Consider the following 22,459-nt stretch of genomic DNA (forward strand, 5'->3'; position numbering starts at 1 on the left):
CGAAGGGCGCCGAGAGGAAACGAGCCTGCTTGGAGGCTTTGAAGAATGTTAAGGTCAGTTTTAGAAAAAAAAGCTGTATTCTTGATCAAAATCATCATTTGCCTAGCCTTTGCAAAACTATGTTGGGGTCGGCGCCCAGTATCTCTGGATCCATGTAAGTACTAGTGTTTGGCAAGGAGTGACTGTCTGACCTCCTAAAACCAAGTTACCTAGGCAACCTTTAGTAAGACTGGTTGTCAGACTTTCTGGCTTCTGACTACCCGTAATAGCCAGATCACGAACAGCAGCGGAAATAGCCGATCTTACCCGAAGGGGCTCAATTTAGACAGTCCTATCAAAGAACATAGTGGACCATCTATCTGGTCCCGCGAAAGCGTTCTACGAGCGCGAGTTCGACTTCTTCAGTCAGATCACGAACATCAGCGGAGTTATCCGACCTTACCCGAAGGGCGCCGAGAGGAAACGAGCTTGTTTGGAGGCTTTGAAGAATGTTAAGGTCAGTTTTAGGAATTATGGACACACTCAGAGACATTTAATGGTTACTTAAGCCGTTCTTTAATGCAGAATTCCTATGAGAATCTGTCACTAAGGAGTGACTTAAGTAATCATTAAATGTCTCCGAGTGCGGGGGTGAGAGTATTTTATGGCAGAGGTGGGAGAAATAGGAACTAAGTTTGACAACCATTTGAGGTAAAATATATTTGTTGCCACTTCAACTAATGTTGCTGTGTTGCCACAAAAAGTTAAAAATTTTGTTATCTATCGAATGTAGTTTATGGATTATATTATCTGTTTCAGGTTCAACCCGGATGTTATTTGCCTTCAAATCCGGATTCTATGGTGGTTGACATCGACTACAAGAGTGGTAAGATAAAAAGAAAAATATGGTTATCTTATGATTAACGAAAAATATTTACTGGGTAATAATTACTATATGAGATAGTCGACAACCAAGATAGTCAGTGTTTTGATTTGTTTTATTTTATATTACTGGTCTAAAAACTAAGCAAAATCTCCCAAACAAAGAAAATCTCATTTCCTTCATATCACAGTAACCCAATATTAAGACCATCAAAAGACATAGAAAACATTGTAAGTAGTATATATAATAATACTTTTTTTAGGTACACCTATGCAGAGTGCAGCGAAAGCCCCTTACCTGGCGCGGTTCAGAGTACGGAAGTACGGTATTGATGAGATGGAAGCTATCGCTATGGCTATATCTTCCGGCGAAGATTTACCTTCGGTAAGTCAATTGTTAAAAATTGGATGGATTTGCTAATAAGGTCTAAATTGTACCTATGATTATTATATTATACTAGCTTCTACCAGCAATTTCAACTGCGTCCAAAGGGGACTTAAATCTAGGGGGATAAAAAGAAGCTCAGAGCCTTCCTCGATAAATGGCCTATCTAGCTCTGAAATTTTTTTTCAAATTGGTCCGTCGCATTCAATGAGACACATAAGCAAGCTTCACAAACATAATAATTTATACATAGAGGGAAGTAATTTTATGGTTTACAACAGAGCCTCCTAAAATACTTTAACGTCGGACCCCGTCGTTCTACAGCTGAACTTGTACTCGTAAGTTTGTCGTGTGAAGATTGCAAACTCTCTGTAAACCTTGTAAATAATTCAGACAATAATCTATTACTATACACTATCCATAAGTCATTGTGTTAATAGAAATCCCTATAATAGCCCTTTTTCAGCATCTTTCGCGCACGAACTATGAGATTCATTCATCTGAAACAGGCCCTTTTTTCCATGTAAGATAAACTTAGATTTATGAATACCGAATGATTTGAACAACTCTTTATTTTGTCTTCACAAAGGTTACTTTACCTTGACGAAATCCAAATTTTTTCACTGTGTGTTTTGTGATCGACCCGTGGTAAAAAAATATATTCAGTGTAATAACTCAAAATTCAGAATAATAATAATTAGTTAAAAATATTAAAAACCCATTTCGTCTTACAGGAAGAAGGCAAAGACAGATATACAGGCATAGCGTCAGAAGTATGGCAGGCCGCCATATTCAAAGTCGGAGATGACGTACGACAAGACATGCTAGCTTTACAAGTTATATCCTTGTTCAAGAACATTTTCCAACAAGTTGGGCTCGATTTATATCTGTTCCCGTATAAGGTCGTCGCCACTGCACCTGGAGTGAGTATTGTACTTAAATAAGGACGTCCTCATTTGGGAACGTTCTCGAATGGGGACGGCCTTGGATGAGAGCGTATTTTTTTAAGTCTGTTATAATTGGTATGCAAAAACAATGTTATTGTGTGTAAAAATAAACTTTTTTATCGAAATGATATAATTAAGAAAGCTGGGTTGCAAATAAGTGATACCACATTTGGCAGTTATAGCACAGATTATATAATAGTTACTACGTAACAGATAAATCACTCCATACAAAAAAGTCCATACCTACTGTTATAAGCACCTACAAGTTCCCCAACTACCTACAAATTCCTAGCTGCGTTATAAAATGAACCTTAAAAGCTCGAGCGCTTGATTGTTATTCCAATGCGATAGCGCACAGTTCAGTGACCGCAACCGTGCCGTGGCCGTGCTAAGGGTTGCTACTTACAATTTATTAATATTTAAGTAGGAAAACAAAGTTACACTTATTTTAAATTAGCTTTTTTTAAAACGGAGTTTTTAACTAAAAAGTAATATCAAGAATATTTTTCTTTAGTTAACTATTGTATTGCCTACTAAAATGGAGTATGGGTACATATTGCAAAATATTACCTAATACGTAAGCATAGGTAAGTACTTAAGTAAAGCTTTCGTCAAAATCAAAGGCGGTTTCCAACTATTTTTCGACATTTTTCATACCCCATATGGTACAACTCCGTCGAGTGTTGATACATACCTAAAATTGGTTTCTGCGTAGCGACACGCGTAATGTTCCGAGTCGTCATTAAGTTGAACCATATCTACTTACGCCAGAACTATATCTACTTACACTCGAGATGTGTTTTGAGCTACAAAACTCACAATACAGTTCATATAACTAAGTAGTTATCTAAAGTAAAATAAGTACCTAATGATCTCTGTTGTTAAAATCATAAAGTAGATAAGCATTTATTTATAAAAAAAATAATAGAATTGCTAAATAAGTTCATAAATATAAAATGTTTCTAAATCTTACAATAGTAGCATATAAACCAACACAATTCAAAATAATCCATCAGTTTTTTAGGTAGCTTAAAAAACCTAATAAAAACCAACAGCATAACATGCCACGAAATAAAAATAATAATATTGGAACGCGCGCGGCGCGTGTGGCTATTGAAAGCCCTGTGCCGCGTGGGGCTACCGGTAACCCAGCGAGCGGTAGGCATTTATCGCGCGCAAGTACAGAGAGTGACAGAGGCCTGGTTATAGCAAAATTGCTCTAAATGCGATTAATTTATTTCTAAATGCTCTGTTACATTACCCGAAATATCTTCAAACCACAGCTGAAAATATTTTTACATAAGCATGTCTTTCACAATTTAAGTTTTAAACAATAATACTCTTTAGAGTTACCTATAATTCCTCTGTGAATGCTTGCAGTGTGGCGTAATAGAATGCGTGCCGAACGCGAAGTCTCGCGACCAGCTCGGGCGACAGACCGACATCGGCATGTACGAGTACTTCATCAAGAAGTACGGAGACGAGACCACCAGGGAGTTTCAGGTAAGCTAGATACATAGTGGAGAGGTCGAAAAAACTCTAATATTATAGCTTGTTAGGCGATTAAATCTGCAGCTCAAACGATAAGAGGAAGATAAATAGTGATGACTCTTGTGGTGAGTTGCACTATTTAACTGTGACGATAAACGAAAAATTTAAATTCACCCTATAGAGTGTTGGCAACTGTTAGTCAAAAAGCATAACTTCCAAAAACACGTTCATTTTGGGGTGAGTGTATTTTTAAGTCAAATTATATTTTTGTAGATTTTCAGTTTTTGATATTGTTTAAGTCATGTAAAAAAAATATGGGAACTTTATCTTTCTGAATTCGTTTCTGAAATTTAAGTTTTCAGTATAAACTTACCCAAAGCAACTATTCCATGTAGACAAATTCACAGGAAGTATCTACGTGTATAAAGGAGTAGAAAAGCTTTCTGAGAGCCCCAAGTAAGGGATAACATAATGTGATTATCATAACATGATGATAATGTTGATTGCAGGCAGCGCGTCGTTGCTTCGTGACATCGATGGCAGCGTACAGTGTGATCGGCTTCCTGTTGCAGATCAAGGACAGACACAACGGCAACATCATGTTAGACGTCGACGGACATATTATACATATCGGTAATTTATTTATTACGATAACTTTGTTAAAGTTTGTTTTTTTAGCTTTTCATGCCGATTGAAACCTGCAACTCCTCATAGGTTCAGTTGGAAACCAGCGTCAGGTGCTAGCTGTCTGGAACTGGATCTATTTGGCGCAATATTTTGTTATTGTTGTATTTTTATTCTATGTTATGTCTTGTGTTGTGCCTTTTTTATTTCTTTCGTTCTTAACAGTTTTCAAGGTTTTCCCAACTGCTTTGGGGTCGGTCGGCTAAAGTAGCTATAAGTATACCAATGTTTAATACTGACCGAATGCCTATCCGAACTCCTCAGCTCTGACAATCTGGGCAGCCTTGGTTATCAGGCTTTCTGGCTTCTGATTACAAGAACGACTGCAAAATGATATTGAAATGGTATTTGGGGCCCACCAATTTAACGTGCTTTTTGAACGAAACACTTACAATATATATTAAGAATACTTTACATTTCAGCATTTATTTGCATTAAAAAAATATGTTTATGCAATTGCCTGATGTACCATTGTATTGTTGCAATAAATAAATAAGTTCAATAAATATAAATAAGCAGACAGGGTTACCTAAACATTTATAATTCTCTCTTATAGCAACCTGTTTAATCTAAACCCCTCACCTTCCAGATTTCGGCTTCATGTTCGAGTCATCCCCTGGAGGTAACCTCGGCTTCGAGCCTGACATCAAGCTGACTGACGAGATGGTGATGGTGATGGGCGGCAAGATGGAAGCCCCACCCTTTAGGTGGTTCTGCGAACTGTGTGTGCAAGCCTTCCTTGCTGTCAGGTGAATATTAACCTTGTGTCAGTTGTAATAAGGTGGAAATTAGGCTGACTGACGAGATGGTGATGGTGATGGGAGGCAAGATGGAAGCCCCGCCCTTCAGATGGTTCTGTGAACTGTGTGTGCAGGCCTTCCTCGCTGTCAGGTGAATATCAACCGTGTATTAGTTGTAATAGGGCCGGAATTATGTTGAATATTGAGATTTCTATGATGATGGGAGGTAAGATGGATCTAGAAGGGATTGCCGGGGCTGCGGGATTGTTCGCGCGAGTTACCGCGGCCCTGGTACATAAAAGGCCTACGACGGAACATGACGGATCGTAGTCAGTAAGAGTCTAACACTCCCTCACCGCTGCTAACCCACAGCGGGAGGGGTCATTTGATGATTTGTGGCGTCGTGGCGTCGATAAGTATCAGTGTCTGAAACCTTTAAATTCAGACTTGAACAAAATTTTATTTAAATCTGGACCTAGTTCTTTTGTCCGCCTAAGGCGCTTTGCACAAGTAACAATTGTTGCAGCTACTAGCAACTGTCAACTAGCTTGTTACATACTAGCAAATGGGATTGCGCACTTATAGCAACTTGACCATACAGAAACTATAGAAATCATCCAAAAAGTTTTAGTAATGCCCGCCTAAGAATATATTTTTCTTCTTTTCCAGACCCTACCAAGAAGCAATAATATCAATGGTATCCCTAATGCTAGACACAGGACTACCATGCTTCCGAGGTCAGACTATCCGCCTTCTACGTTCCCGATTCGCGCCGAATTCCACGGAGAAGGAAGCAGCAGCCTATATGCTTTCAGTCATAAGGAATTCCTTCCTGAACTTCAGAACTAGGACATATGACATGATACAGTATTATCAAAATCAGATACCGTATTAAAAAAGGTTTTTTTTTGGTTAATTTTTGAAGGTAAATGTGAACTTTTCAGCCTTTTGTTGATGGTGAAATAAATGTTTTGAATTCTGCGTTTCATGTTGCGTGATATTTTTTTTATATAGTTTTTGTTTTAAGACCCTGATGGTGCAATGGTTATTATATAGCACTGCTAAGCAGAGGGTGCAAGGGTTGGTTCCCGGTACAGACAACATTTTTGCGATGACTATATTTGTTGGCTGTGTGCTGAATGTTATAAATATCCCATAACACAGGCTCGCTTACTTTGGGTTTAACCGACCGCGTGGAAAGGTGTCCCTATAGTATATTACCGTTTTTACCTACCTAATATGGACGGTAACATAATATGGACATCATGTCATACTTATTCTTGCCATCAATTACTCTCTAAATAAAGTTTCTCAAAGCCTTCGATAGCCACTTTAATATTTGACTTCTAGACATTGTCTCTTATCACTATTCATACGCGATTGTCGAGTGATGATATTGGTAAGCTATACTGGCAGTAGTGCAGATTTATATAACCTATCTATCTGTTATTTTGCGATTCGAAATTGAAATGTGTTATATTTAGACAAAGCTAATCATCGTGCGAGCCTTTTTTCCCAACTATGTAGCTGAGTACCAGCGCTTTACAAGGAAAAGAAAAAAGAAAGGAAAAGGAAGCCTTTTTATTTATACAAAGCTAATGTCAATGTTTAATCTCTAATTGCAAAAACAACGGACAGATATGTTATAGAAATCCAGCGTTAGATACTAGTTACCGCTCGTGGTTTTACCTGGATTTATTAAAATAAAACGCCAAAGTACGACACAAAAAGACAGTTTATTAAGCACATTCAATATTATCTTGCGAATGAATTGACAACATGTAGATATTATTATAAATTGCCACTGCGAAGTATATCGAATTATTTTTTTCACTACTACAATATTTAAAACATCTTATATCTATAGGGTTTAAAATTTTGCATCACCAAGCAGAAAGCTGTGCTCATAACTTCTAAATAACAAAAACATTGCTAACAAAACCTTATAAATAGCTAAACGGAAAATTATAATAGTTGTATTGTTTTGAATGTCCTATGACCTTTGTTTGAAAGCCTGAAATTTTCCATAAGTTTTCCGTAATAAAAAAATATAATTGTCAGTTAAGAATTCAACTAATTTATAAAGTAATATAAAATATTGCGTATGCCACTGACGGCTTGGTGCTGCCTTTTTTTACACCCAAACAATTCGGTAGAATTAAAATGCATATAAAATAAACGTTCACAGTGAAAAAGTCTTTTAAATGGTTATCCAAAATATAATATAGGAGAGATATAGAAAACTAAATAATTTGTTTTTATAAGATATGTTAAAATATCAGTATAATTGACAGAGTTACAAAAATGCGAGAAAATATGTTACTTGGTTCCGTATTTCAATTTTGATCCAAACAACCATTTATAAAAATTGGGGATTCCTGTACTTACCGAATAGTTTTAATAGAATTATAGGAATACATTAAATAGTAATAAAATATCGAGTGAAAGAGTCGATATTTTTGTTCACAACACTTACAAACTATGAGTAAATATTTGAAAATTCACACAAAGTTTCAACTAACCTATTTAATTTAGGCCATTTATCCAAAAGTCTGTCACTAGCCTTTTCTCAAAAAATCGTATGATCAAAGTGGACTTAACATGAGTATTTCACTGAGCGTTTACAAATGTAGAAAGTCATCTCGGCTGATCCTGGTCTTAGAAATAGATAAGATAAGTATTTTGACCCAGGTACTTCACCGGTAGTAAATTCTATTTTATCTGCCTTTTTATAGAGAATTTTAAAATGTTATTGTGCGTTAGTCGTCCTTAGGTTAAATGGCCTAAATCTAATCGCACTAGACAGACTATAAAAACAAAACAATAATTCATACTATTGCGCTTAAACATCGATAAAATATTTGTGACTAATTCAAATAATATGTCTAACATTTTGTGCGCAGACTCTTAAATAAATTGAGCATTTAAAGTCACTATGACGTTTTGAAAATGGCGTCGAAAAATCCGTAATGCTTACAGAAAACTCCAAATAAAACACTTTAAAAAACCTTAAATATTAATATTTTAAAGTAGTCCAAATCATGCCAGCGTATATTATTTAACCCTTTGAAAAACCATACTCAAAAGTTACCCTGAGATCCGAGCTTTATTTCCATTCATTGATCTAACAATTCAAAGAGTTAAATATTACAGACTAGACAAAAATATGCGACACGTCTCTGCCTAGCGCGATCTTTACTTACACGATACTTATAATATTTCGATTAAATATTGAGTAAATGTGTATTTTGACACATAAATTGAGTATTATAGACGATTATTAGGTATATTATCAGAGATTTCATCTTCCGAGATAAAATTACATTTAACACAGAGAGATTTTAAGTTAAAATATCTTATTAAATTAGTTCAATAATAGACTGATTATTACTCAGGTTCAAAATGATTAAATTCACACCAAAAGATCATTTTAGATGCGATTTACCTCTCACGTTATTTTACGATATAATTTTCTTTTACTCTTACGATCTTAAGTAAAAATGCAACATTTCCAAAAAAGATAGTTTTTATTGTCAGATCGGTCTATTATTGAAAATACAATATGATTATCTTAAATAGGAAAGAGCGTTAAACACACATAATAATTTAATTACGATACTACGCAATAAAACATAAACTTATAAACATCTCATGTTTTACTAAAAGCCAAAAAATATAGTATTGCATTCTAAACACGTCATTTTCAACTTTAAAGCTGAAATAATAAAAATCATTTTACAATAAAAAAATATTATTTGATATAAAAACTCAACCTAGTGTGTTATGACATAAAGCTTATAATATTTGAGCAAAATATACATTGGCACATTGAGAAAAACTTACAAACTATGTTTAGTGATTTTGAACTCTACGGTGAAAGAAATAAGGTAGATTGGGTGGTGATTGGACTTTAATTACTACTAATTGAAGGGAGGGGTCTATATTTAGAAAATGTGGAAATTGTACTAATAGGTTTGTCAAGTTGGTTCACATATTTTTTTCACGAATAAATCTAGTGGTGGTACGGTAACTGATTCCTCTAATAAAAAATATTTATTTAATTCTATTCTATGTTTTATGTGATCAGTGTTAAAATATATTAGTTTCAATTTAATCGTACTTATTTATCTGAATGTCAAAAGAAGGTAAAATGGTGAATGGAAATTAATAGGGGAAGGAGATTTAATTTATTAATTGTAATTTTTTCAACCGGTTTTTGGAATTTCTATGTCAACATTTGAAAGGATTGGAGCCCTAATAACTGCCTATATAAAAAAAAAAAACAATAATTTAATCTTTGGAGACCTCTTTTAAAAGAAAGTTAGTGGCTCCCTCTATAACCAAAATTGTAATATTCTAAATCATGATAATGTTACCATAGCTATAGAAATATATCAATGAATAATAAGCAAATATTTATAAATATATCAAATTATATATTAGGCTGTTTTGAATGTTTATGTACCTTTCTAAGTGAAAAAAAACTTTATTTATTGTACGAATAGTACTTAGAAGACTTTAGGCCAATTTCTAGATGTTATTTAAAAAGTTAATAATGTAAGCAAGGATTTTACCTAATTACATACTGTTAAAATTGCAAAATTGCCCCATTTGAAATTTGACATTTGTTTGTAATAAAAATACTGAAGAAAAATAGTAAACCGATTTCCAAAATGACTATTTAAAAATTTATGCACTCTATATTATGTATATCAATTTATGGAAAATGTTTATTTTATCGGCAACTTTTAAATGTTTCTCAAAATTTTTAAGTAATTAAAATCCTTGCTTAAAAAGTCGTTTCATGATTCTACTTGAAGAAAGTCATACAGTTCTATATAAGTGTTGTGTTGAAACATTCTGTATATAATGTTATATTGTTAATGGTACATTTCTGACATTCCTCAGGATAATTCATGTTGTTTGAACGAATATATCTGGTTAAGGTAAATGCTGAGTTTTATTTTACACCCTAAAAACCCTAGTTAATGATTAGCAAAATCTTCGATCAACAGGAAAAATGGCAAGACGCCAAAATAAAGTTATCATTTAGGTACATAAGAGAATTTAAAATTCTACCAACAATTTCGGCTGCAATATTACAATAAATTATTAAAAAATAAAATTTATTGTAGCACACTGTCACAGTCTTACATTGAATAATCACAAATTAGCTTTTTGGCCGGTTACTAAATTCGAAATACACAGACAGACGAAATGGCAAAACCTGTCGACATTTGGTGATCGAAGAACACGAAGAATAGTACCAGATTCTGGTATAAGTTAGTTGTTAGGTGTACTAACCTTTTTAGCCACCTTCCTCGTCACGGGTATTTTTCTCGCAAAGTACAGGAAATTCGTCATTCACGCCTCGAACAGTCCATGTCCCAGTTCCTCTGAAATCGATCACCAATCCAGCGTTCCAAATAAAATCCATGCCCAGAACGTTCTCTTTTGCGTCTGGCACATTCACGAAAGACGTCGGAATCATGACTCCAGCTACCCACACTGCCACAGTCGCCACGCGAAACACTTGACGCATCAACTTCCCATTCACAGAAATAACCAAATCGTCGTAGTTAAAATCCTGTCCATTTGCAATCAAGTGTGTCATCAGATCAGTAGACGCGATGCAATTTTTCGCGCTTGTATCTACAAGGATGTCGAAGTTGCGGTCGTAAATGTCGACCGTCAGCAATGGACGCCTTCCAGGCTTCACTGAAATCTCGATGGAACAGCTCTGGCACTTCAAACGAACAATGTTCGCTGACCGGCAGCGGTAACAAATCAATCTATTTAATTTCTCCGAATCCAACTTGTTAATCTCTTCGAGCATTTTAGTGTCTTCCCCAGTTTTCTGTTCTCGGTGTAACTTTCGACACATACGTATAAGAAGATGGCCATATACGTTGCAATTTTTGCAAGTGCCTTTAGATATTACAGGTGGCGATGGAGTCACCGAAGTTACAGAAGTTTGTTGCGGTTCTACTGGAGTGTCGGGCTGCACGGGTGAATCAGGGGCCTCAGTAGACGCCGAGCTGGACACGTCGTCAAATGTATCCTCGACCTGTCGAGCAAATTCCAGAAGCTGTGAGAAATCGTTGCAGTCATTCCTGTTCAGCTTCTCTCTTATGCGGCGGTGCAATAACCCGAAGACCAAATCCAGCTGGGTGTCTTCAGTAAGGGTATGTGGAGGCAGCTGATTGAGTAGACTTCTGACCTTTTGCACGAACACCGAAGTTGGCTCAGTTTTCTGGTGCGCGGTTACAAGGCGGCGGAAAATTTTATGAGGCTGCGGACGAGCTCGGTATTTGACCCGCAGAAGTTCAACTGCTTCGTTCCAATCAGTAACTTCTGCTTTGTTAGATTGCCACCATATCGCTGCAACATCTGTTAGCAGTAAGGGGAAGCTTCGGAGAGCGGAATCATCTTTCATTTCGCTACAGATCTTATAGTTGAGGATGGCACTAATAAACGGTCGGACATCACCAACGCCGCTGAATCGCTCTTTACAAGAAGCAAAGTTGATTGGCGCATCAGACGTAGTTGGCGCATCGTCTACCTTGTAATCGGGCCTATTATCATCAAGCTCTGTAACGATAGCTCGCTGTATGTCTGGATAAATAATGGCAGCTTCTTGAATCGGGACCAATTCTGACGGGGCGGGTGGCGAAAATGGTCGGTCGAACCGTGTGGGTACCATACACGGGGCTCTGGGGTTCATCCTGAATGGAAACGGGGGTGGGTAGGGAACCCCGTTGGGTGCCATGAACGTGAATGGCGTGGGTGGTGGAACGGGCGCCGGCGTTGCATGACTCATTAGCGGGCAGTTGTACCCGTAGCAAATGAACGGCGCGTGTAGTTCCACTGGTGTTATCATGATGATGGACTGAATCTATATACTTGCGAAAACGGTTCTACTGCCTGTGATGGTTAGGTATGACAGCCATCCCATTTATGGACTGGCCAGGAACGGTGACGGTGGCCGTCGAAGGACCGCAGCCGAAGTACTCCTCCAGAAGCCACTTAGAGTTGAGACCAAGGTATCGGGTAGTTTTTCACTTAAGTTCAAAATAACTGTCTGATTCGTTTGTAGGAATTGTATAGTTCTTTATTTTATCGAATAGTCACACCACTATCTTCGGAAAATTAGCACCTCACTCTTTATGTCACTTCCGAAAACAAAGAAAGTCGTTCAATGACCAATCGGATTTGAAATAGCTTTGAATTGCATTTGATTTAAAATATTGTACTGTTTATTTAAAAGAGATATAATAAATAGCAGCCTATGGAAATAACACATCTGTTTTTCACAAAGAGGAAATGGCTATCCATATGTCCCGTGTAAGTCCTTGCACTACACAAAAGTCTACATTTTCCCGCCTTTTGCACACTTGAATTCTATCCAATAACGTCCGTGACTCACATTTGAAAACTGAATCAAATTAAGGTCAACACTGGTCGTTTGAACTGAATAAATATAATAACTTTGATAAATTATTCCGAGATCAGTGCAATGTAGGGCGATAGGGCGCAAACTATTGATCTTGCAGACTGCACGGCCGTGTGCAATGGAAGGGAGGCAGGAACCAATTAGGGCTTCCCGCGTACTTCAAAATTTTGACGACTGTGACCTAACTTAATTTACATAATATAGACTATCATTTTATCTGCAGTCTGTGCTATCTACATTTTTGAATTCCTTGTAACCTCCTATTAAATAACTGATAGTTTTATCATACTTTTGAATAGTTATGTAAGTTCGTGAATATTTTTAAAGGGCTTTGGTAATAAATTTGCAATACCTGAGTTACGGATGCTGAGCGCGTCTGACCTCGAGACGTGTCGGTCATCTGCGCGTAGGGTGAATTTGCGATCCGTTTGGCGGATCGAAGGGGCGGGGTGCAGGTGGAAATATCAGGGCTTGTGCGTCACGTGATCGGAAGAGGCTGTTATTGGCTCGTTAGTCATAACCTTGTCATAGAATAGTCTAGATAGGTACCTATATTCGTGTAGGTATGTGGTATACGTATGTCTGGTTGTACAGATGCAATGTTTGTCGTAGGGAGCAGCGTTTGAAATGTTGGTAGATATCTACTTACATAAGTTTGTTCGCTTGGAGCTTGAATGCCAAATGAATGTTTGCGAGAGTGCAGTCGAAGCTTTTAAGCTTAGAATCACGGATACCTAATCCTTTGGGATTAGCTGTCAAGCGCAAACAGCAACCCACAAAGCGTTAAGTCCATACCGGGAATCGAACCCATGATGAGTCTATTTGCAGACTACTTATGACAAAATAAGTACCTACATATTAGCCAGTCAACATGGTGGGTACTGTATTATGTAGGTAAGTATTAAGACTTTTTTTTTTAACGACGTCAAAAATCATCAACTGACCCCTCCCGCTGTGGGTTAGCAGCGGTGAGGGAGTGTCAGACTCTTACTGACTAAAAACCGTCGTGTTCCGTCGTAGGCCATGTACCAGGGCCGCGGTATCTCTTTCGAACAACCCGCAGCCCTAAGTACTAAGACTACAGTAAGATTATAAATGAAGGAACAAAATTAAGTAGGTAAACATTATTTATTCAAAATCCATATTATAGCTATCTATGTAAGACAAATAGTATTCAACTTTTTTCATACATTTCTTAACTTTGCTTATATCTAACTTGGGTAAATTCTCCCTTTCATGTTCTGGGAACTTTCTAGAAAAATCTGTTTTCACTGTATCTTGGTTACTTTTTGACTGTTTTTCTTGGGATTTGGCTTGAGAAAGAATTTGATGAAGATGTGATAAAGCAGCCTGGCAGTAATATTTCTCGTTTTCTTCACTGGGACCTCGAATTATCAAGAATGTGTCCTTCTTCATGACTGTGAGACTGGCTTCGTCTGTTTGTATTAGTTCACTCTGAAATTATAAAAAATGAATTAGATGATGATCATTTAAAATTGGTATAAAATTTATATTTAGATCGAAAATTAAGATGTAATTTCCACCAGAGATATTGTCAGAAGTTGTCTGAAATCTATCTTAGAAGATGGCTGGTAGGAATAGCCAGGATAAGGTAACTAGCTGGTGCCCGCGACTTCGTCTGCGCAGGTTTAGTATTTCGAACAATATGTTTACAAATTGTAGCCTATGTGTTATTCTGATGTATAAGCTATATTATTGTAAAGTTTCATTAAAATCCATTCAGTAGTTTTTTGCGTGAAAGAGTAACAAACATCCATACATACAAACTTTCGCGTTTATAATATTAGTAGGATGTGACACCATCACTTCTTATACCAATAATGCTTACAACTCACGTTAAAATGTTTTTTGAGTGAATATTTTAGCATAATTTTTTATATCAACTTCTGAATATCATAACATTACCTGAAGACACTTCTGAGCAACAGACTCCAAGGCTATAGCAGGATCATCATAGTTAGCATTGCTGTCCAGATTATCACATATGTTCAGGAGACATATTACCGCCTCTGCTGGTTGTATGTCTCCGTTGAAGTACCTCATTATGAATGCGTAGGACGCTAACACGTTGGTTATATTGTTCTTGATGGCTGGTGATGGGGTTGCTGTCTGAAATAATTAATAAATTCTCCTATAAATAAATGATTTTTATCCATCCCTAAAAATTGGTCTATGATGTAGTTTAGGTGATTTTACATTAAGGCCCTGAAGTATGATAAGGTGCTTTTATATTAACTCACATGGAAAAATAAATATGTGTGGGGTCAAACAGAGAACTTCCTTGTTTTAGGGAAATTGGCTAACAAGAGGAAGATTGTGATATAAACAAATCCATGTTATAGCTATTGTAAAAGACACAAGGGACCTTCCACAGTAGTATCTTATATTTGGTAAGCATAAAACTAAATGTGTAAAAGGTGGTGGTCACTATTTAATTCCAGCCAATACTTACAGTTAAAGTTTCAAACTTTGGCACAGGCTTCAACTCAGGACAATTCTTTAAAGCTTCACCATCATCCACAGCTACATCTTCTACCAATTTCTTATCTCTACGATAAGTCCACCATGGCTCCCATTGTGGCACTATAGACCCAACATCCCCTTGATTCAACAAGGCCTCAAACTCATTCCTCTCATCTTCAGTTAAAGCATTCCATACAGCATCCGCATCATCAAGATTTAGATCCCTTAATCGATCCTGAAGGTCAATTTCTGCTTCATCATCAGAATCGGCCGGCTCATCATCATATTCTATCAAGTTGTCTATGTCTATGTTATCCTCATCTTGCATCCTCTTTAGTATGTCGACCATTTTGTCTCTGGATTCGTCGCCAGCGTGGTGGGACATCAGTTCGCTGTTCACACATTCTCTGTAGAAGCTTTCGGAACATTGCATGTGGTTTTCAGATTTGTAGCAGTCTAATGAACAGTAGAAAATCTCACACCGAGGACAGCAGTATTTACTCTGCTTTTCATTGCAACTGAAACGTTCAGAAAAGACTGCATTAGAAAACAGAATTAGTAGCATTCAATAATAGAAATTAAATAACGATTACTATTAACTTTTAAGATTACATTTATTATAAGTTTTATCGTGTAGGTATAAAAAAAAATATAAACAAAATCGGAGGTTAGGATTATACTTACAGTCCACAAATGTTTTGGCTGACTTTAGAAGATTTGTTGTCACCCATTTTACATTGATTGAACTACGATTGAGACAGTCAGTCAAATATGGAGTAAATTATTTACTTATTTCCAAATAATGAGAATCGGTAAATGCGAAACAGCGAAATAAATTCATCGACATTGACAGACAGTTCTGCAAAAGCGTTTAGTTTTCTAAATAAAATGTTTGACGAAAGTGAAGTTTAAGTTCTATTAAATAATTAAACTTTTTAACTTATTTAATCAATCGATTTTTAGTATATAGATTTATTTAAAACCTTATTAGGTCAATTTCTTACCAACTTCATCGTTGATTAGGTTTTAGATGTTTACATATTTCACAAAACAAAACGCAAGTGACAAGTGTCCTGGTTTGTCAAAGTCGAAGTTCAAAAATATTCAAATCAAAATAAACAGCACAGCAACAATAATGAGATTATTTTTGTAGATTGTGAACCCATTATAATTTTAAGAAAAAATGAAACACATCAGTGCCTTATGACCATATACTGTGAAAAATTTAAAACCAACAACTAGCAGAAACAATTTTCGTGAAATAAGTGCACAGAATCGTACAGAATGTCTGAGCCAGAATTAGTGGAAGATTTCTTCGGAGTTTACTTACTATACTGTATTAACCCTAAATACAAAGGGCGCACGTACATTGGCTACACTCGAGACCCGAACCGGCGAATTATGCAGCATAACAGAGGCATTTGGGCTGGAGGAGCTTATCGGACTAATAATAAAGGACCCTGGTGAGGAAACCACTTTTTAATAATATCTTTGTACGTACAAATAATATCTAACGTATACAGGTACTAATTTACAGTCATAAAATGCTGTTCGCTGTGCTTGCACCAAGGTCCTGACAACAGTAGTTCCCTACTTGTACTTAAATGAATCATAGCCTATGTTGTTTCTCAGACTTTAGAGTTATCTTTTCAGAAGTATTGCTATGAAAGTGCAATATTCAGTTTTGGATCGAGAAAACCACCAATTCAGCTCATTTATTTTGTAATATTAAAATACTTACCTACCTATTAAAACATTTTTTTTCTAGGAAAATGGTGATGATAATCCATGGATTCCCAAATAATATTTCAGCTCTCAGAGTAAGTATTTCTCTTATGTTTTACTATTGTAATAGTTTACTAGAAAATTCAGGATGTTACTTATTTTCTTTGCATCTATTTCAGTTTGAATGGGCTTGGCAGAATCCTACGAAGACTATAAGACTGCAGCATTTAAATTTAAAAAAGATCCCAAGAAAAGAGTCTGAATTTAAATTCAAATTAAGAGTGTTGAGTGAGATGCTTCGAGTGGGACCTTGGTGCCGCCTGCCTTTAATCATAAGATGGCTGGAGGTGGAGTATTGTGAAGATTTTGATGTAAGTAGTAAAATGTTTTTACTCTGGCTAGAATTTTGATCACTATATTAGTAAAAAAAATGATCAATTGGGTCAGTCCTTTATTTGTCAGAATGCAGGGGGTGCAGACAACAGACTATGATTTTTAATCTTAAATGACCCATTTCTATCTTATATAGGGAATGCAAATTTAAGGTGGGTAATAAAATCTTTTGTATAATCAATATTTTAAAGGGGTATGATTTAAGCTGTCACCAATTTAATTCATTTTGTGTTTCTTAAATAATAGGGTTTGCCCTCAAAATAGTAGATTTGTCACCAAATGTAGTCACCAAACAATATAAAATTAATTCCACAATAAATTACCGAAAATCATGGAGATATGGGGTCAAGTACCAAATAAATGATTTTGTATGTATTATAATAGGTTTGTCCTAATAGTATTTAAGCAAACTAATTTAAAGAGATCACCAATAAATAATATATTATATCACTAGAAAATTTCATGAAGGTCTAAAAATGTAGGGTGGTCGTCATCATCCTTTCAACCAAAAGAGTCTACTACTTAACTGGCCATGTGCCTCCCCCCAAGGGCTTTAGTTTCCACAGGTATTTCTAGCTGAATAGTAAATAAAACACTTAATCAAAGTCAAAATAATCAATATTTATTGTTAAAAATCTCGCTGCCCGCGCCCCGCATCGTATGATCGTACTTACAACCAACCTACAACCCATTCGTTGAGGCCCGAAAGCGCGCCAATTTGTCTCCCTTCCCTTCCTCTTCCCTTTGAACATATTTTTATTAAAATTATAAACTGATGTATTAAATTGGTAACGAATACATTATTTTAATAACTGAACGAAATAAAATGTAACTACTGTATTGGTGACAAAATAACAAATAAAAAGGAGTCGCAGTCAGGGATCGATGAATCGATTTATTTGGTGACAGATCTACCATTTTGAGCACCAAGCTATTATTTAAGTAATAAAACAATTATTATAAGAACGAAGTTTACATTCATGTAATGCACTACAATTTTATTGGTAATCCATCTCATAGTTTACACATTATATTAACAATAATTTGGTAATTCATACCTGGGAACACTCTTTGTTTATCTGAGAACGAAAATATTTCGTGGCGATAGATCTATTTATTAGGTGATACAACTTGATGACAAATATAAATTTTGGTGACAAAAAATATAGTTCCCATTTTAAAGCACTAAAGGCATATTAGGTGTAGTCAAACTGACTCTGCCTAAGATAATATAGGATTACTTTAAAAAAATTCCATAATTAAAAACAGAATTTACAGCATATTTCTGTTTTATTTCCAGCCTGAAAGAAAACCTCCGTCACACATGACAATCTGCCAAGGACCTGTCAAAAGCAGAAACTTGAAGCCCAAATCTTCCACGACCATACCTCCGGACACAGAATGTCTTCTCTGCTCCTCTTACATAACTTATGACCAATCAAAGATCACCTGCTTGAATTCCAACTGTGAACTTGTAGCACATATTACTTGCTTGGCCGATCTATTTCTGGTACCAGGAGAGTATGTTCCTATAGAAGGTAGCTGTCCGTTCTGCAGTGTGAAGCTAAAGTGGGGCGACTTGATCAGGAAAATGAAGGGGTGTTCGAGGAACAGTGATGGGGAAGAATGCAGTGATGAAGAAATTGTGAAAGATAAAGAGTTGGAGGACTGCAGTGATGAAGAAATTGTGAAAGATAAAGAGTCAGAGGGTTGTAGTGATGAAGAAATTGGGCCTCCTAAAGAGATAGAGGGTGACCCTTCGTGGTTTCTTGATTGTAATTATGATTTATGACGATTTAAGAAATTATTAGACAATATAGACGGTATGAGATTTTATTACTTTTTCCTATTGGGTTAGTGGTTGCAGCACCAGCCTCGAGGGCGCGGCTTTGAATCTAGCTCAGGCAAGTACCAAAGTTACTTATTATCTATATTATCATGTCCTGGAATCGCCAATCTGCTTTAAGCAAGGGGGGTGATTAACGCTCATCCCTTTCTTTGCAAGAGGCCTGTGCACTACAGTGGACAGTAAAAAGGCTGATTATGATTATAAAATGTTTTTGCCTCTGTCCTATTTATGTAGACTTTATTCCCGACTGTCATTAGCTAGCTACTGCATTGCTATATTATACTGGTTACTGAATATAAGGTTTCACGGAAGGAAATACTGGTTTCCGTTTAGAAACACTCGCGTGTGTCAAACTTGATTGACAAGCAACAGACACGCAATGCAGGTATTAAGGGGTAGCATTAAAGTTCCTATTCAGCAAAAAAAACTGATTTTTGCAATGCAATATTTGACGGTGACCAAAACTGCGGTGGTTGAGTGTCGTAAAGAAAGACCTGAAGATCTGCGAACTCGAAGAGGAAGATGTCCAGGATAGAGCGAAGTGGATGAAGAAGGTACGGAAAGCGGACCCCGTCACAAGACGGGATAAACGTTAAGAAGAAGAAGAACATTTGAAGGTGTTTGTAGCCTTTGGGCATAAAAGGGCTCACTAAGAAATATTTGATTGGTTTAACATAATATTGATACGTCACACACATGGGTACCTATGTATGTGGAGACGGTAAGTTACAATTTGTTAGACTTTGATGCTGACCTATAGGGTAGAAAAGGTGCTTGTTTTCATATTATGGAGGCAATATTTTTTTAAATTCATTTGCGTCTTGTGCGAGCGAAAACATGCCCATTTAGAAAAAAAATATTACTGAGGTACTTACTTAAAAAGAAACCCGTGTAGCTACAAAGTAACCGTTTTAATTAATGATAATTGTAACTAGGTACAGTCTACAACGAATTAATAAACTTACGCATTATAAATTCACACGACAATTAGAACCTTGGCAATGAACACAAATTATACAAACATTGACTGCCAAGCTTTAATTGCATGCCAATAATTGTCGCATAGTAATTATTGCAATAAACTACCACGAACAAGCAACACTAACACTTAAAAACTTGTAACACGAAGCAGACAATAGGCCGTTCATTGTAGGATAACTGTTGTCTATAAAAAGGGCATCCTGCGTACCCACCTATGTATTGAAGTGGCTAGGAAAACAGTGCAAATGAAGGAGCGCGCGCGCAACGAACCGCTAATTTATCTTTAACATAAAGAGAATAAAGAAAATTAAAAAAATAAACTACTAATTTCGCCTTTGTTTCGGTACTTCTTACATCTAAACAAGTGCAGCATTAAAAATAATATTTAAAAACATAACATTAAAATTAATTCACGGTCAAATAAAGTCAACAAAAGCAGTATTAGGATGGCTCTGAGTTTTTAAAAAATTAAAGGAAAATAAAACTAATAAAGTAAATGTAATAAATAAATTATAATTATGTATTTACAATAATTGAGCAGAAATAAATAAGCTAGTTACTACCAGGTACATCGTTAATAAGATAACATTATAATAAATATCTAAAGAAAAAAAAGCTAACAAAATATAAACAAATCATAGAGGCACAGAATTTAAAAAAATATATCAGAATTAAATAAAATTAAGCATTAAAAGAAAGCAAACTATAATATTAGGCCCATATTGATTGCCAACAAGTAATTTTACAAAATAAAGACACTATGTAGGTAACTAATCCAAAAATTTAATAATGCAGACTATTTGAATAGGACCTACAATTTACTTACTACTTTTTAGACGACAAAAATGAGGCAAAAAGTAATTAACTTAAGGTTTCGTTTACTTATTAAATGAATTCGAGTCTTATGCTGTGTTCAAAATTATTTTTGATCGATAGCAAGATAATCAATAAGTATATGTATTGGTATCTGATATTGTCAGATTTCAGAGTTTTATTAAGAGCTTTTCATACCTATTCGATTCTTGACGACTTTAACGGCATAAGATGTTTGGTAACTTACAAATTGTAAGTGAAATAAAGAAAATAAAAAGTTGAAAAAATATAACGACATTTTTCATATTTTAACACTTGTGTACTTCACATTTTTACACTAAAATAAATTAATTTGCAATTACAAACTAAAATAAGTTAATAAATAATTTACAAAAAGACATTACAACTGGGTAAATGCAAGTTATTTGGTATCGAGAATACGCACGTTTACACACTTAAATTTAATAATCGTCGAAGAAATCTCCGTCATCATCATCAAAATCATCATCATCATCCGCTCCTGGGGGCACGAACGCACCATTCATCACTTCACCAATAGGCTCTTCGAAGCCAAGAACTTTAGCAAAACCGTACACCATTCTCATCACCACTAGTCTCGTGAAATCCACAGGAGTCGTCTCTTTCCTCTGCAAAGTCAGCTGTTTATCCGTAGGATAATCCTTTATCTTCCTCCTCTTCATCTCACACGGAGCCAGCACCAAAATAACCGCGAAAATTACGAAAAAAACACGCGCCATATTGTTTCAATTTCCCGCCGAATTTAATGTCAGATTAGGATGCGTTCACTTTTATTAGTCCGATTTAAATTTGATTAAAAACTATTTTGCATTATAGAATTGTTTTTGACCGCGTTGCGTTGAAAAGTGAAGAGGCTGCTAGTCGCTTGCTAACGGAATGTTGGCGCACGGGCGAATGAAGCCGGTTACTGCGGGCCCGACACTATTGTGTGTCATGCCAATGAGTATATGGATAACTGTCTTAAAAGCCGCGACGACCGATCGGCAAAGAAATATTTTACAGTTAGTTAAGCATATTGGGTCCGGTGAAAAGGAATCTGATTTCGTGTTAATTTTCCTGCATTTTATGCACGATGACGTGATAGCTACAAGTTTACTTACTGTCGGTATTGAAAGCGGGACGTGTACTTTGAATAAGGCGCAAGTAATGTCTTTCCTTATACGAAGATGAAAGTAACACTCCTATTTTGATTCTAGTAGGTTTATTACTATTGTAATGTGAGGTACAGTAGACGGCACATCAGTGGTAACTGTCATGCACCTTAGCTCAATAGTATTAAGTACGATTTTCCTATAAAACTGTTACCACTGATCTGAAGTTGACTGTACCTATTGTAGGTACCTATAACATTTCTTATTCATATTGAATTAAATTAGACCTAGACCTTAATTTTGGGGTCACTGGGCTAACAAAATAATGTTTCCAAAAATGTAATTGCAGACGAATTTAAGTCAGACGAACAAGTATGTCGTGAGAACCACGTGCGTTGACCAGTCGTGACAGTTTTTCGCAAAATTCCTTTGCAAGTAAATAGCAGTTCCTATCCATGGTATTTAGTACGAACTGAGTATTTGTATGTAGGTCTGTTAGTGGCAAAGATCATGACTCGACTCA

The 22,459-nt window shown here is 36.0% G+C and overlaps 3 protein-coding genes across 3 annotated transcripts in view; 2 read left to right on the forward strand and 1 right to left on the reverse strand.

Moving 5' to 3' along the window:
• The window catches only part of Pi4kiiialpha (Phosphatidylinositol 4-kinase III alpha), a 50,900-nt gene extending 40,841 nt beyond the window's left edge, over positions 1–10,059 (forward strand). Inside the window, exons 32-38 of the mRNA XM_064040700.1 lie at positions 799–865; positions 1,125–1,246; positions 1,981–2,169; positions 3,574–3,696; positions 4,194–4,317; positions 4,958–5,117; positions 5,778–10,059. Coding sequence (XP_063896770.1) covers positions 799–865; positions 1,125–1,246; positions 1,981–2,169; positions 3,574–3,696; positions 4,194–4,317; positions 4,958–5,117; positions 5,778–6,003 — 1,011 coding nt within the window. The 3' untranslated portion in view covers positions 6,004–10,059. The remainder of the gene's footprint in view (positions 1–798; positions 866–1,124; positions 1,247–1,980; positions 2,170–3,573; positions 3,697–4,193; positions 4,318–4,957; positions 5,118–5,777) is intronic.
• Positions 10,060–13,670: 3,611 nt separating this feature from the next.
• On the reverse strand, positions 13,671–15,891 carry LOC110381985 (zinc finger HIT domain-containing protein 2). Its single transcript, XM_064040375.1, has 4 exons — positions 15,730–15,891; positions 15,035–15,563; positions 14,488–14,691; positions 13,671–14,016 (listed from the first exon to the last, which is right to left on the reverse strand). Exons 1-4 carry the CDS (start codon positions 15,774–15,776, stop codon positions 13,690–13,692), a joined length of 1,107 nt encoding a protein of 368 aa, XP_063896445.1. The 5' UTR covers positions 15,777–15,891; the 3' UTR covers positions 13,671–13,689.
• Positions 15,892–16,159: 268 nt separating this feature from the next.
• On the forward strand, positions 16,160–19,012 carry LOC110381984 (structure-specific endonuclease subunit SLX1 homolog). Its single transcript, XM_021342430.3, has 4 exons — positions 16,160–16,508; positions 16,814–16,865; positions 16,950–17,141; positions 18,464–19,012. Exons 1-4 carry the CDS (start codon positions 16,330–16,332, stop codon positions 18,953–18,955), a joined length of 915 nt encoding a protein of 304 aa, XP_021198105.3. The 5' UTR covers positions 16,160–16,329; the 3' UTR covers positions 18,956–19,012.
• Positions 19,013–22,459: the final 3,447 nt, after the last annotated feature.

This window comes from Helicoverpa armigera, chromosome 22 (assembly GCF_030705265.1).
Source record: "Helicoverpa armigera isolate CAAS_96S chromosome 22, ASM3070526v1, whole genome shotgun sequence".
NCBI lineage: Eukaryota > Metazoa > Arthropoda > Insecta > Lepidoptera > Noctuidae > Helicoverpa > Helicoverpa armigera.